The sequence below is a fragment of the Schistocerca piceifrons genome, chromosome 3 (assembly GCF_021461385.2).
Source record: "Schistocerca piceifrons isolate TAMUIC-IGC-003096 chromosome 3, iqSchPice1.1, whole genome shotgun sequence".
Classification (NCBI taxonomy): Eukaryota; Metazoa; Arthropoda; class Insecta; order Orthoptera; family Acrididae; genus Schistocerca; species Schistocerca piceifrons.
Window position 1 is genome coordinate 448,325,401 of NC_060140.1, and position 17,879 is coordinate 448,343,279.

At 37.4% G+C, this 17,879-nt stretch overlaps 1 protein-coding gene across 1 annotated transcript in view; it reads left to right on the top strand.

Annotated features, from left to right (window-relative positions):
* The window catches only part of LOC124788736 (piggyBac transposable element-derived protein 4-like), a 65,095-nt gene extending 47,474 nt beyond the window's left edge, over positions 1-17,621 (top strand). The window contains exon 2 of the mRNA XM_047256019.1: positions 17,422-17,621. Within this exon, the coding sequence (XP_047111975.1) occupies positions 17,422-17,621 (200 nt within the window). The remainder of the gene's footprint in view (positions 1-17,421) is intronic.
* The last annotated feature ends 258 nt before the right edge of the window (positions 17,622-17,879 follow it).

Sequence of the window (17,879 nt, forward strand, 5' to 3'; positions counted from 1 at the left end):
TGTACACGTAGCAACATAACAAGCGTTTGAAGACCTTAAAACCGGAGGAATGAAAGCTTTTAACTGTAATTCGTTTGTGGGAAACTGCTAACTTAAAGGTCACACAGCAATATGACAGTGGAAGCGTAAGCTGTGATCAAGTTCCTTAAAATACCGTACCTATACTAGTGGCAGGATGGCTGCCACCGTACCATGAAATCCCATAAAGCTGTCAGTCATATTTTTGCAGCACGCAGCCTACCACCTGTTTCCATACGAGTAGTTTCGGGAAAATCAAGACACGGAATTCGCTCTATTGGAAGCTCACAAGAGCAGTGTAACAGTGCCTGTGACATGGCAAGGAAGTGTACCTGGGAATAGTTAACCATAGGCATTCGCATTAAACACATCGCGTCCATTCAGGCCTCAAAGCACAATACATGGACACAAGGAGATAAGAGCACACTTTCCTGATGATGTGAGTACACCAAATCTCAATATAAATCGGTTGTGCTCGACCACATTCGCATTCAACGGTGTATAGCCATATGGAACTTCAAGTTAGACATGTTTCTCAAATGGATTACCATTAAAAGTAGTTATTACACCGGCTTTAAACTCCACAACCAGTTGTTACGTTGCTAGGCATACAACATCTAGTCTGACACATGTACCCACACTGTAACTACTCTTTTGAAGCAGTTCCAGACGTGAATGGCGCTTTATAAACCAGTCCGAATTTTTATACTTTCCACCAGTACTCCATCTTATAGCTGCTTACCATTGCTAATTAAAGTAAATGCTGATATCACCCTGCGTTTAAAGCACCTGTAAACCTTGTATGCACAATCATAATAGTTTCATCTTTTCCATATTGCAGTTCAGTTTCTTCTTTTATGGCAGTTGTTAAAACCACAAAATGAACTTTTTTGTTTCTTGACTGCGATGCTGCAATTTCCAGTTTCCCACAAGAACATTGTTAAACGAATTATCGTAAAATCTGTTATTGCATCTGTTTTCAACTGTATTTTACGTTGCGAGGTGTACAAAACCTAGTTTGCCACACACAGATGCAATGTAACCACCTACTTTAAGCAGGTCCCGTTATGAATGGAGCTTTACAAACAGGTTTGTTTTTGCGTCCATTAATACACAAAAAAATCTCGATTCTGATATTTTCGATCGGTATTCCAATTTATGGCTAAGTAACATTGCTAATTACAATAAATTCTATTATCTTGTACTTCCCCAGTTGGAGACAGATCTCTCTATACACTGTGTCTAAAGCAATAGGTAGCCTTCGTCTGCGCGTTTGCATAAGCTTTGTCTTTTTATAGCTGCAGTTTATATTTTCTCTCACGGCAGTTGTCAAATTATATATTTCATTATCATGTTCTACATATGTTTTGTTGGACTTTTCACAGCGTTAAACACAGCCAATCTGTTCGTAGCTATAGCATTCTGTTTGGGCAAAAACTGGTTAGTATCCATTTGGTTGCTAAATCGCTACTGCTGTGCGTAGGTTACGGTGTACAACACCTGTTCTGACACATTTAGATGAAATGTAACATTCCTTTTTAAGCAGAGCCGTACGTGAACGGTGCTTTATAAACAGACTTTTCGTGTGTTCCATAATGCAGTAAACCGTCTCTAACAGAACTCATTAACTGTGCTTAAAGGATTATTACCCCAATACGCAGACTACAGAACACTGTGTAACCTCCCCACTATAAAAATATATAATTATCTTTCACATTTAGTGTAACCTTCCAAAAAATAAATTGCGTAACCTATCAATAATAAAATGTGACTAATCTCTCAATAATAAAAATGTGACTCACTTATATCCTTTCAATAATTGACTGTGAATTTAAACCGGTAAATTTTAGATGTCAGCAGTGCTGCGTCATGGCCCAGAAAGATCATTCTGAATAAATAGAAAATTCTTACCTCAATAAGGTCGCCGGATAACGCATATATATTTGCTCCTATAAGAAATTTTTCTGGCTCAGCCCTGTGCAATGCTGGCCAATAGATTTGTCATGTATAAAAAGAAACAACTGATTTCTCATTTTCAATAATCGGGATAACCAAGGATTGGAGAAATTAGTAAATTCTTTAAATTGAAATGAATGATTGTCAAAAGTTACTATTTATGAGAAAGATTATTATTAAGAGATTTTTTTTAAAACATTTACATTGAACTTGATATAACAATACCACATACGCGAGAGGCTGCTTTTACCTTATGCTACAACGCTCAGGCTCCGCCATCGCTCCGCCACGACCGGCCCAGCCAACACGATATACCAGACTGCTCGCTAGCAACAACTTACTCCTACTACTACACAGTTCCTACTGCATACAACACTGCTCTTTGGTCTGAGATTCCCTTATAGCTTACATATCGCAGGCAGCGCAAGCAATCCCTCGAAATAACATCTGCTCGAGTGCACTAGCATCAAATTCTTTAATCATGGACCTCTTACACAACCCTCCACCAGTGGGGGGGGGGGGGGGGGCAAAAATTTGGCAGCGATGCTGAGTCAATTGGACTTGCCATTAGCAACAAATTTTTCTATAATCTATTTAGTTTACTAAGTCTACAGTCACAGAGTATATATACATTATTGATAATTGCAGAACATATTAAGAAATGAAATAGAGTGCACCCGCACTGAGTTCATAATATATTAAGAAATGACAAAATGTATACACAATGAATACAAAATATATTAACAAATTACATAAAGTGCACACGCACTGAATAAGTCTTTACTATTTTACAAGAATTTAAACAAACTGAGAAGTGAAATAAAGTGCACACGCACCGAATAGGTCTTTACCATTTTACATGAATTTAAATATATTGAGAAGTGAAATAAAGTGTACATGCACTGAATAAGTCTTTAGCATTTTTTACAAGAACTGAAAGCATTAACAAATGAAATAAAGTGCACATGCACTGTAAAAGTCTTTAGCATTTTACAAGAACTGGATACATTGTAAAAAGAAATAAAGTGCACATGCACTGTAAAAGTCTTTAGCATATTTAGGACAACTGATCATATTAACAAATGAAATGAAGTGCACACACACTGTCAAAGTCTTTAGCATTTTTTACAAGAACAGATTACATTAAAAAATGAAATAAAGTGCACATGCACTGTAAAAGTCTGTAATATTTTTTACAAGAACTGATTACTTTAAGAAATGAAATAAAGTGCACACACACTGTAAAAATCTTTAGCATTGTACAAGTACTGAATACATTAAGAAAGGAAATAAAGTGCACACGCACTATAAAAATCTTTAGCATATTTAGGACAACTGATCATATTAACAAATGAAATGAAGTGCACACGAGCTGTCTTTAAACTGCACACACACTGTATAAGCCTTTAGCATATTTTACAAGAACTAGGAAAGGGATGGGAAGGATAGCATCATGGTTGTAGCACAGTGGGTTGCACATGGCTGCACTGAAAGTCCATATCTTTCTACAGAAGCGCTACACCAAGTGAGACAATCTGAAGTTCTCTTCCTGAAGTATTTATCAGTGGAACCAAGACACTGAATTGTTGCATTAATATTGTATGTTATCATTTTGGTAGTATATTAAGTACACCAAACAGTAGAACCATAATAACATCTTCATCGTTCAAGGTGGTGGACAGCTTGATAAGTCCACACCACATTCTGGTAGAATCCATACTCGTACATCAACGTAGAATTAGTGCAGAAACCAAATTTAGTGCTCCATGATCATGAGTATAGACAGGACATACGGATATTGCAGTAATTGCTGGTAATTAGGTCAGAAGGTCAAGGATACATTAAGTCTTATGCCAGTCATCATTCAAGATTACACTAGTGTATCAGCCGATTTGAATAATTATTGGCACTCACTGGCTAGTTAATAAACATTTATGTGCTATGTATGGAGTATTACAAAACATTATTCATAAGTCATCTTATTACAGTAATTATTGGCATAGCATTTATGCATAAGTCATTTCATTACAGTAATCAGTGGCATTCATTGGCCAATTAGTAAACATCTCATTTCAGTAATCAGTGGCATTCATTGTCCAGTTAGTAAACATGTATCAAGTATTGAGTATTACAATACACTATTCACAATTCATCTCATTGCAGTAATTATTGGCATTCATGTATAGCGTATAACAAAATATTATTAAGAACTCACGTCATTGAAGTAATTATTGCCACTCATTGGCCAGTTACAAAGCATTTTTTATGCATTACTCAAAAGTCATCATTCAAAACAAGAGTTAATTATTGGCATAGCATTTATGAATAAGTCATCATATTACTGTAATCATTGGCAACATAAGTCATCTCATTACAGTAATTATTGGCATAGCATTTATGCATAAGTCATCTCATTACAATAATCAGTGGCATTCATTTTTACATAAGATTTTTCTCATTACAGAACATTATTCATAAGTCATCTAATTACAGTAATTATTGGCATCAAAAGTCTTCTCATTACAGTAATCATTGGCACAACATTTATATAGTACAAGAAAATATTATTTACAGAAATTATTGCCATAGCAATTATCCATAATTCATCTCTTCACAGTAATCATTGGCATCACAAGTCATCTCATTACAGTAATTATTAGCATTCATTGACCAGTTACAAGGCATTTATTGTGCATTATTCAGAAGTCATCATTCCAAAACAGGAGTTACTGGGTGTAGCATCAAACTGCTAGTGTTAATATATGATATCATGTATGTGACATAAGACATATTTAAAATGTAAGGCATTGTAACTATTACTCAAGAACTGTAGTACAATAATACATAGACATAATGGAATCAATACATCAGAGAAATTTGCAATATATTTAGGACTAGAAATATATTTTAAACTGGTAGAATTAATTAGTTGTATACTGGTAATAGCTGGGACAGGTAATAATTTTTTTTGTGCTAGCAGTGCATTGCGTTGGGATCGATAATTGCTGGGGCATGAAAACATATGCTTTTGACTTATTGCTGGAAATAAGGATTAATAACGTCATTCGTCATGAGTCAGCTGTAGCAAGGTTATGAAACAAGTACAGTATATGTGATCACATTCATAAATGATAGACACAACTGGGTAAGAAAATGTAAGTATTAGAATAGGTTTCATAACTAAGTGTTTATAGCATATTAATATCATGAAAAGCTTCTCCTGGAAAAAATAGAAAATGGATTATTGAGCTGAAAGAAGAAATGCATATCATGCTGAAAAGTAGTGATCTTCGAATTAACAGGTAATGAAACGTGTACTTAATATGTATGTACTCTAGCAGTCTTTTTCCTAAACATTCTGTCATTATACTATGCGACATAAGACATGCTGTCAAAAGGAACCGCAACAAATACTTAAATAACTACATAGCTTTTCTTAACTAACAGTAAATATATAAACGTCATCATTATCATGATCTGCAAAGAAAAACTTCATTATTCATATTACCATATTCTTCATACAACTATTCATCATCGTTTATTATCATCTGCAAAAAATAGACACTTCATTATTCATATTCATATTACCATTTACTTCATACAACTATTCATAGTATAGAGTTTTTTACTTGTAGCATATTTCATCACTAAAATTAACATGTGTAGTTCTGTCTCACAGCTTGCATAAATAACCTCGTATTCTGAAAGAGAAATAATTAGTTCAGACTGCTATTATACGGTGTGTATAGTATATTCTGGTTAATGCTTGTTAATTCTGATCCATTCATTCTTCATGACAAGGTATTGCATTTCCTTTCGTTCATTCCGAAGATGAAATTTCCATTTCATAGTAAACCACTGTAGTTTGCCTATTTTATTTCTTTTAGGCATTATGACTTTCTGAAAATGATGAACATGAATTAATATCTTGCATTTAAACATATACTCATTAAATAAAAACTTGTTTCTAGTGATATAACTAAGCATACAGCATGGCATGACAGATAACGTATTTGGTCAAAACCACTGATAATTTTCAATTGCCAAAAAGTACACACAGTATCACAATGTAGTAGCAAAAATGTAGAATAGTCACGATGTTGAGATATCATAAGGCAAAATGTCAATGTCAACTGGTGTTTTATACATCTTAAAAATTTCATAGTACATACAGAGAAAAATTCTACTTTAGATAGGAAAACAATCATACATACACAAAAAATGGAAAATGTGCACGGTCTGATGTCTAACAACAAGAAAAGCGACCTGCTAACCATACCTTGCAGGGCACTTGCCAAGAAAAATACGATCATTATCAGTAAGTAGTCACATAAATATAATTGCATAAGTGGTCATATATATATCAGCAAATGGCATTACAGTATGATAAACCATAAAGAATGTTCACTCAATAAAGGGTTTAATATTGGAGACATGATGATTGCCCTTGCTTTTTCTGGTTCTCAAAGTTTCGACGTGCACTGCATTAGGGTGAGGAATGCTTCGTATTCTATATGGACGTGCGTATAAGTTCAAATTTACTGCATCTACTCTTTCCTCTGTTGGATAAATAATGCGTGCATACTGATATCTTCCATCCAATGTGAAAGTCACGGCGTGTACAAACCGGTTTTTGCTGTCTCCTCCGGCGCTCTGTGGCACGTTTGATGTTGTTTAGCGTCATGTCAATTATTTCATGGTGGCGTAGTCGACGAGATGTAGGAAAGGATAATAATTCTTTAATTTTGTTGGGTGGTTCAACATATTTCAGTATAACAGCCGGAGATAGCATAGTAGATTCATTTGGTATGAAGTTAATTATATGCTGGAATGACAGTATGTGTGTATCCCAATCAATAAGTCTTTGATGGCAGTATATTCTACATAGTTTACCAATGTCTTTCATTAGTCGAAGGGTTCGAAGAAGCGTGATACTTGGATATATAGATCGGAGAAATGTTTCTAGCTCGTAACATACGGGTCCACATCGCAGATCGAAATTGTGGTCCATTGTCGGAAATTACTTTCAATACATGCCCTACATGAAATAGATAATGTTTTACAAATGCATTCGAAACATATTTAGCAGTAGCTTTGCGTAACGGGGTGAAGGTAACAAATTTCGAAGTGAGTTCAACAGCGACAAAGATGTAACAAAAACCTCTGTTAGATCTGGGAATCGGACCAAAAATGTCTACAGCGGCCATGTGTCTCAATTTAATGGGTACAATGGGATGTAACGGAGGAATGTGTGAAGTCGTGTCTGATTTAGATTCTGGCAGATTTTACATGACGCTAAAACTCATCGAATACGTTGCTCCATGTTCGCAAAATAACAATTCTGTCTCAGTATAAGAAAACATTTTCTGGCTCCGTAATGTGCGTAACTTAAATGAGTATACCAAATTAATTTGTTAACAAGCCCGACAGGAATACATAATAACCAGTTGTTGCTTTCAGGGTGAGAGCGGCGAAACACAATATTATTGCGTGCAGTATAGTGGTTTCTAATGGTATCATTGTTCTTATCTTGCCAAAGGCGTTTAACTTCTTTCCACACGTTGTCTTTGCTCTGCTCGTGTGCTATGTCTCGTAATGATGATGAAATGAAATTTTCAAATGGTACTTGTTGAGTATACATGACGCTAGAGTTTGCTTGGCAGAAGTTGGTTGCGATGTCTTTCTGATTGTTGCTGAGAGAACGGGATAGTGCGTCCGCTACAATATTTTGTGTACCGGGTATGTGAACAATTGCAAAATTAAATTCCTGTAAATAAAGTTTCCATCTGCTTAACCTGTCGTATGTAAATTTAGCGGAAAGTAAAAACTGTATAGCTCTATGATCTGTGTAAACGGTCGTATGTCTTCCATAAAGAAAATGCCTAAATCTCGTAAATGCCCATACAACACATAATGTTTGAAGTTCTGTGACAAAATAATTGCGTTCAGCAGGTGACAGAATGCGACTTCCAAAGGCGATGTTTTTAATTACTGTAGTACCGTCTTCTTCAATTTCCTGAAAAGTGTGTACGTCTAAAGCGGTGTTAGAACTGTCGGTGGCAATGGAAAAGTTTCTGGTAAGATCTGTGTGTGATAAAAGAGGTGCATTCAACAAGACATGTTTCAAATTAACAAATTCAGAATGTGCTTGGCTATCCCATGACCAAATAGTGTTTTTACCCGTCAATTGACATAATCTAGGAGTGTCTAAAGCAGAGTAATGAATAAATTTACGGAAAAAGTTAATTAAACCCAGAAAGCTGCCTAATTGTTTCTTCGTCGTTGAAACAGTAATGTCACGTAAAGCTTGAAGTTTTGCCGGGTCAGGCGCAATGCCTTCTCCTGAAATTACATGTCTAAGAAATTTTATAGATGTTTTGACAAAGTGTGATTTGCTAAGATTAACTGTGAGTCCTTGTGGACGAAAAGTTTGCAACAGTTGTTCAAGAATCAAATTGTATTCAGACCAGTTAGCTTCGGCGATAAGCATGTCGTCTACATATGTTGTGATTCTGTCTTTAAGTTCTGTCGGAAGTATACTATTCAAACCGCGAATAAATGCTGCTGAAGAAATTGTTAAACTGAACGGTAATTTGCAAAACTGATAACAGTCACCAAAACAGAGAAATGCTGTGTACTTTCTGCAGTTCGGATGGAGCTGAATTTGCCAAAATGCCGATTTCAAATTTAATGTGGAATAAACAGCAGTACCATGAAATTTCTGTAGAAGTTCTTCTAGTGTCTGTGGGCGATCTGTGTCATTATGAATAATGTCGTTCACATGACGCGAATCAAGTACGAGGCGAAGTGAGCCATCCTTTTTCTTAACAATATGGAGCGGGTTTATGTACGGACTAACTGCCGGTTCAATAATTTCTTGGTCAAGCATAGCTAGCAATTCTTTCTTAACTTGTTCTCTGTGAATATATGGAATGGGATAATGTTTCGCTTTAAACGTGTCGTGCTGTTTAACTTGAAATTCATACATAAAACCGGACGTAGTACCAGGGATGTTGTCAAAAACTGGAGGTTGCTGTAAAAGAATATTGCGTAGCTCTGTACTTTCGTCGTCTGTATTTGCACTGCTTTACTTTACTTTCTGAGAAATCATTTGCATAACGTCATAGTCGGCTTCGTCTGGTGAATTGTAGTTGTGTACGTACGTATCTATGAACAATGTGGAATGACAGTCTATGTTACGCGATGTCGAAATGACTTCTGTTCGATTAATTGCTTGTTCTTCTGCAGATAAAGCGTGCTGAAATTCTAATGCCAGTTGTACATTTTCATCCTTTAACATTAAACAGGAATTTTGAAAGTCAATAAATGCGTCATGTTGTACCAGAAAATTCGTACCTAAAGTAACGTCTGTTGTCAATAAGGGAACAATCCAAAAATTTGAGTGGGACGTATGACCTGCAATACAAAATGATAAGTGTGTCTGTAGTTTTACATCTACTCCTTTACTAGATACTGCTCCTTTTACTTTAGTTTAGCCTAAAGGTAACGTAGGATAAATATTCTCTTTGTTACATTCGTTGAAGGTTTCTTCATTTATAACTGACATAGGTGATCAAGAATCGATTACTGATGAAAATGTGGATGATCCAATCTTTACTTCAATGACAGGGTGGGAAATGGTTTTATGAATAACAGGTTTTTCATGCAAAAGAGTGTCTCGGATGTCGTCAAAAGTAATAACATTTTCGTGAACAACATTCTGCGTGTCAAAAGTAGTGCTTACGTTGTTGGATGATGGAAACTGTACTGTATCTAGTCAAATTCTTTCTGACGTGACGTTATTTTCGGGAGGATGCTGTGGCATTTCAACTATTTGTACTGCTCCGCTATTTCGTCCTGGCGCATTAGGTTCGGGATGATACCTACTGTCTGGTTCATTCATGATAATCTGTTGTTGGGGATGATTCTGCTGCTGGTAAGACCTACCGTTATTAAATGTACGCTGAAAACTTTGCTCTTTACTTTTACGTCTGTCATGATAATCATTGCTATACGGCGCGTTGCGATGGGAGTTGAAATGATGCGTCTTCTGTACCTAGTCATTTCCTTGTTACTGTGCGTTACTATTTGTCGGATCCGACGCTATACGTGTAGGCGGCGAAACATTAAAGAAGCTTGGTTGACCTTGTACATTATATTGTTGGTTAGGTATGCTAACCGGCTGGTTTTGTTGTTGTTGTGGGGAAAACCCTCTATTGTTGGCAAAATGTGTCTGCGATTTCTGAAAATTTTGTACATCGTGATGATTAAAATTTTGTCTGTTATTAAAGTTATGTTGGTATCTCTTGTCGTTTCGGGAGTGTCTAATGAAAACCGTCACTTTCAGATAAAACTCGTCATATGAGGTTTTCTTTACTCATTTCTAATCCTAGATAGATCGACAGTTCAAGAGCTGTTTTCATAGATGTAAAGGATAGTAAAATAATAGGCAGCAGTGCAGAAAACTAAAGACGAAATAGCACTACTATGGCTCAGGGCGCTGTGCACGCTACGGCACATATTCATCGAAGTGTAATGAATCCCCTGAGGTCACTTACGGGCTGCAAATAAATTTTAGTTTCTGCGTTACAGGCCAAGCTGGTGGAAATACGTAAGCAAATTGTTGTATCCGGTTCAAAGAGTGAATCTGTGTTCTGTCATTTTTAAATACCTTAAATTTCCTAACGGATAGAAAGTGCTTGTAATCAAAATTATCGTCTCTGAATGTCTGAACAGGTTCAGGATTGTATGACAATCTGTTTGTCTGTGACTGTTCGGAATCTAAGTCACATCATCTCTGTAAATTACCTAGGCTATACTGGCTGTGTAATTGTGACAAATGTTCAGAATGTGGCATATGTGGTGACGTGTTAGAGGCTGAAATTTTTTTAATTCTGTCACTTCTTGCTGTAAAGATGACAATTTTCTACGCAATGTATTGTTGGATGAACCTATCTCACTGACTGTCTGCTGTAAATTTTGGAATTCGGGTATTTGATTAAACGAAACTGGCGAAGTATCGTCTGATTTGGTGTCATTGTTATTTTCGATAACGTCAATACGACTGGTCAATTCATCAAATTTTTCAGTCAGTGCTTTTACGTGATCGTCGTTTTTAGTGTCACAAGCATTAATTTTTTTTTGTATTTTACGTGTGGTTTTGTTCAATTTCTTAACGTCTGCTTTGATGGCATCTGGATCCTGTATTAGTTCCAACTTTTCAAGTCTGTTGGTCATTGTCTGAAAGTCTAATGTGTGTCTTCCAGTCTCTGTGCAGAAATTGTTTCCATGACTTGTTTCTTTACTTTATTCTGTCCCTGTATAAATTTACGGTAACGCGTTTCACTGTTTTGTAGGTGGTGATTAAAACGTTCGTCAATTGGCTTTTGTGTTGGTCAAATTTCGTGTCTACTTTCGCATCCAGCGTGCGTGAAAGTTCTGCTGACATTAATTTAAACTCGTCGCGTAACTCTGTTGCGTTTTCTGAGCATTGTTTAGTAACTGCACTAATTTCGTCTCTAAGTAATTTTGTTGTGGCTGCTTGCGTATTACTTAATTCTTGTGTAACAGATCTAATTTCTTCACTACCGTTCCTAGCACAAGCCTTAATTTCCTCGCGTAATTGTTCTTTAATATCATGACATTGCACGGCAACGGCTGTAATCTATTCACTAAGCTGATTGAAATTGTTGTCTTGTTTTTCACTAAGTTGTTTGTTCGATTCATTAAGGTTGTCCTGTTTTTCATTCAACTGTTTGAAACTTTCATTAACTTGTTTGTAAGATTCATTAATTTGTAGCAATAATGCCATGACTTGATCCATGCCAAAATTAGCTACTCTATTCTCTGTGCTGTGTGATGGTGTATCTGCTTGTGTCACGTTTTGTGTAACCATTTGGTCATTGTCTGATTCTAGAAAAGGTTTGCCAATTGGATGTGCACTGTTGGTCACTACACCGGAATCAAATAAATCTGACATAATTTGAGTACATTGTTCACCTTCGTTAGAAATATCTGTCTGTTCACTGTGTAAATTTTGCCAATCATGTGTGTCAAACTGGACAGCGTTCATTGTAACGGAACGTCCCGCGTCATCAATTGCCGTTAAATTAAGTGTGGACATAACTGAATGTGTTTGTTCATCATCTGGAATAAAGTCATTAGTAGTGATCGGCACGCACTGATTATCTGTAATAAGGGGATTATCACTATGACACAGAATGTCGCTAGTATCATCGATCAAATTATTCGAGTCGGCTTTTTCACTCAATGCACATTGCGATGTACTGTTAATAGTTTTTCGCGGCATTTTCACAAATCAAAATTAAGCACAAAATCAAACAAATTCAAAGCAAGAATGGAACAAATACAATTACAACAAAGAGCAATAAATTGCCGATGATCTGTGAAAGAAAGAGTGACAAGTTAGTAAATGCGTTGCGCCAGACGCAAACTACATTTAAGTAAATAAGAGCTGATATATATGACTGACTACCTCTCAGAAATTCACAAGAATACGATCCTGGCCGGTTGACGACTGGTGTAACCTCCCCACAATATAAATTTATAATTATTTTTCACATTTAGTGTAACCTTCCAAAAAATAAATTGCGTAACCTATCAATAATAAAATGTGACTAATCTCTCAATAATAAAAATGTGACTCACTTATATCCTTTCAATAATTGACTGTGAATTTAAACTGGTAAATTTTAGACGTCAGCAGTGCTGCGTCATGGCCCTGAAAGATCATTCTGAATAAATAGAAAATTCTTACCTCAATGAGGTCGCCGGATAACCCATATATATATATGCTCCTATAAGAAATTTTTCTGGCACAGCCCTGTGCAATGCTGGCCAATAGATTTGTCATGTATAAAAAGAAACAACTGATTTCTCTTTTTCAATACTCGGGATAACCAAGGATTGGAGAAATTAGTAAATTCTTTAAATTGAAATGAATGATTAAAGATTATTATTAAGAGATTTTTTTTAAAACATTTACATTGAACTTGATATAACAATACTACATACGCGAGAGGCTGCTTTTACCTTATGCTACAACGCTCAGGCTCCGCCATCGCTCCGCCACGACCGGGCCAGCCAACACGATATACCAGACTGCTCGCTAGCAACAACTTACTCCTACTACTACACAGTTCCTACTGCATACAACACTGCTCTTTGGTCTGAGATTCCCTTATAGCTTACATATCGCAGGCAGCGCGAGCAATCCATCGAAATTACATCTGCTCGAGTGCGCTAGCATCAAATTTTTTAATCATGGACTTCTTACAACTGTTACACACCACACAGCAGCTGTTACGTTAGTTTATCGGTAATTGATAGTACATGAATGTGATTCGCACAGTGTATAGTCGTGCACGTTGTAAAATCTGCTTGTTGGTCTTTGCACAAGATCGAACACACGATCCATCAGCTATGTGACTGTATTTTAACGTAAACTGGTAGGCATTCATTCTTTTACTAATTCGCTACCTCTATGTATAGGAATGGGTGTATGACATCTAGACCGCCTAATTTAGATGCAGATCCAGATGAGAATAGGTTTTATAAACAGATTTTTTTCGTGCCCTTTTAATCCTTTAAACAGTCGCGATTCTGATATTTTTGACCACTATGCCAACGTACGGATATTTCTGGTTACTATGGCTGGCGAAATCACCACCTTACCAACTGCTTCCTTTGTTGATGACAAGAATAAGTACAAACTCTACTGAGATTCATTGTCCCTGTGACAGTAAGTACAGAAATGCAAGGATTAGTTTTACATCTTTAGAGACCTCACTGTCGTGTTAGCAAACATATAGATAAGTAAAAGAGTCGTGTGTGCCTATAACCTGTTCGCATGTGCGTGACGACCGTTTTCGATTTGTTATCTTGGTGCTACATTGCTGCAACGTTCTAATCGTAAACGAGCTACAGTTCCATCATCCTACGCTAATGTCAATATGCGTTCATAGAAATACCCTTGATAGCCCACTTGGTTCAGTCAAATGTATAAACATTTTTCACCAGCATGACACGTTTCTTACTGTCGTGACGTGTTATGGGCAAAATACATGATTACTTTGTCAGCCTGAGACGCTTACCAGGTTGCGTTAATGGATACGAGGTGTAAACATCACGAGAAAAATACTCTGGTAGCGTATTTTACAGTACGGGTGGTAAAACCGTCGATTATTTACGTATACTTAAGTCTGAACAACTATCAGAGAGAAACACTAGCTAAATATACGCACACGTCACAGATTATCCGTTCACAATGTGAATTGTGATGCAGTAACTTCACAACAGCATATTAGTGACTACTGTTTTTGACTTCCCTGGCATATCAAAGGCTTTACGATTTGATCAGTGGACGTAGTTATCATATGTTGTTGTTGTTGTGGTCTTCAGTCCTGAGACTGGTTTGATGCAGCTCTCCATGCTACTCTATCCTGTGCAAGCTTCTTCATCTCCCAGTACCTACTGCAACTTACATCCTTCTGAATCTGCTTAGTGTATTCATCTCTTGGTCTCCCTCTACGATTTTTACCCTCCACGCTGCCCTCCAATGCTAAATTTGTGATCCCTTGATGCCTCAAAACATGTCCTACCAACCGATCCCTTCTTCTATTCAAGTTGTGCCACAAACTTCTCTTCTCCCCAATCCTATTCAATACCTCCTCATTAGTTACGTGATCTACCCACCTTCAGCATTCTTCTGTAGCACCACATTTCTAAAGCTTCTATTCTCTTCTTGTCAAAACTGGTTATCGTCCATGTTTCACTTCCATACATGGCTACACTCCATACAAATACTTTCAGAAACGACTTCCTGACACTTAAATCTATACTCGATGTTAACAAATTTCTCTTCTTCAGAAACGATTTCCTTGCCATTGCCAGTCTACATTTTATATCCTCTCTACTTCGACCATCATCAGTTATTTTACTCCCTAAATAGCAAAACTCCTTTACTACTTTAAGTGTCTCATTTCCTAATCTAATCCCCTCAGCATCACCCGATTTAATTTGACTACATTCCATTATCCTCGTTTTGCTTTTGTTGATGTTCATCTTATATGCTCCTTTCAAGACACTGTCCATTCCGTTCAACTGCTCTTCCAAGTCCTTTGCTGTCTCTGACAGAATTACAATGTCATCGGCGAACCTCAAACTTTTTACTTCTTCTCCATGAATTTTAATACCTACTCCGAATTCTTCTTTTGTTTCCTTTACAAATTGCTCAATATACAGATTGAATAACATCGGGGAGAGGCTACAACCCTGTCTCACTCCTTTCCCAACCACTGCTTCCCTTTCATGCCCCTCGACTCTTATAACTGCCATCTGGTTTCTGTACAAATTGTAAATAGCCTTTCGCTCCCTGTATTTTACCCCTGCCACCTTCAGAATTTGAAAGAGTATTCCAGTTAACGTTGTCAAAAGCTTTCTCTAAGTCTACAAATGCTAGAAACGTAGGTTGGCCTTTTCTTAATCTTTCTTCTAAGATAAGTCGTAAGGTTAGTATTGCCTCACATGTTCCAACATTTCTACGGATTCCAAACTGATCTTCCCCGAGGTCCGCTTCTACCAGTTTTTCCATTCGTCTGTAAAGAATTCGCGTTAGTATTTTGCAGCTGTGACTTATTAAACTGATAGTTCGGTAATTTTCACATCTGTCAACACCTGCTTTCTTTGGGATTGGAATTATTATATTCTTCTTGAAGTCTGTGGGTATTTCGCCTGTCTCATACATCTTGCTCACCAGATGGTAGAGTTTTGTCATGACTGGCTCTCCCAAGGCCATCAGTAGTTCTAATGGAATGTTGTCTACTCCCGGGGCCTTGTTTCGACTCAGGTCTTTCAGTGCTCTGTCAAACTCTTCACGCAGTATCTTATCTCCCATTTCATCTTCATCTACATCCTCTTCCATTTCCATAATATTGTTCTCAAGTACATCGCCCTTGTATAAACCCTCTATATACTCCTTCCACCTTTCTGCCTTCCCTTCTTTGCTTAGAACTGGGTTGCCATCTGAGCTCTTGATATTCATACAAGTGGTTCTCTTCTCTCCAAAGGTCTCTTTAATTTTCCTGTAGGCAGTATCTATCTTATAAGTAACCCAATACTTTCTTTCAGTATTTGTGGTTTGTGTACCACTAAACTGGAACGAGTTGGCACTATATGAAGGCACATTTCAGCCTCGCAAAGTATCTGACACCTATCTTCACTATATAGCTAACCAGCTCAATGTCATATGAAGTATCTGCGCTAGCTGAATAGAAATGCGGGAAACACAAGTCCGAAAACAATTTATTGGAACTTCCAGAATGAAACAACAATATAGATTCCAAAAGAACAAGAGACTCAATCGCAACTGCTGATCGTCACCAATACAACACAATAAATAATAATAGGAAAGACCAGACTCTTCACAGGGAAAGATCACGATAAAATAATTCTACAATGTCAAGATATTCGTCGACTATACCAAATCCATCTGTAAGAGTTCAGCCAGCTAGAAAAGGCGTCTGGCCGTGGCTGTCGGAATGGCACCTCTGTAAGCTTCCAAGCGGTGCGTCGAACTGCTCTTTGCTGGCTGCGCGCTGCCCTACAACGCCCGTTTGGAGGATGTATCTGCCAAAACTATTTGCGATCACGTGCCTGGCGTATCAAAGTAGTTCCTGGGCTAGCTGCGACCCCTGGTGGAGCTGTTCTGCGTCCTCCGCAAACAGGCAGCGGTCCCTGGCGGCCGTTCGTGGAGACCTGGTGTTGTGTTGTGTTGTGTTGTGGCCGCTGGTAAGTATTTGTGTTGACAACAAAGACGATGTAGTTTTCCCTAGTGAATATACACCCTGTGATACAGGCATGTCGTGTTAGTTGGACGTGAAGCAGGATGCCGATGCAGTAGGCGGTACGATGCATGAATGGGACGGCCACAGCTTCATCCCTCTCTCTATATCAATTTATAAGTATTTCTGTTTCTGACTCGTACCCTCTTCAGTCCTCAGGTCTCATATATGATACCTCCAGGTATTATTTTTTTCTGGGGCACGTACGCAGCGGAATCTTATTCGGCCTGTGGTACCATACACGATAGACACCGCGCTTGCCGCAGCTCGCTTGTTCGTGCTCCTGCCAAGCGCCACTAGGTGACAGCACACATTGAAAAATACGGATTCTGGAACTGCACAGCATGTATCGGCGAAATAAAGGTAAAGACATAAATTTTATCAATTACAAGTGCTTTCACGTGCCTTAACAACTTAGAAAAGCTCTACAGACAATACTCACTCAATAGTCAACTGTAAAATAACGTTATACAGGATTTATAAAACTTTATGTTTTGGATATCGTACACTATACCCTGGGACTCAATGCCGATATTGTGCATGTCTTTGGAAGTGAGCTTATATTTGTTTCCCGCTTGATTCTCAGGCTTGACTGATGAACAAATCACTGAGTTGGCCAACAGAATTGATCCAGATGAGTCTGACGTAGAGTTTGATGAGTCTGATGATGAAGATGACGCTTTGATACAAAGAAATCATAGTGACGAAAGTTCATCAGATGAAGAAACTGTATCTCTTGCTAAAATCCTAGGAAGAAGCGAGTTTTTAAGGCATACAGATGAGTAAGAATAAGTGTGTTATTAAAGAAATTACGGTCTCTTACTAGATGGTTTACATAAAAAAACTAATCTGCCTTTTTTTTGTTAATTTTCAAGTGCTTAGCACTTCCAAAAGCCTCCGATCCAACATATCTGCCACTGAACTCTAGAAACCATTTGAATACTTTTGAAAATACTGTCATGGTTCATTTTTTGAGGATATGTCTCAACTGACAAATTATAGGCATGCCAGTAAAACAGGAATATCGCTAAACTGTACTGTATA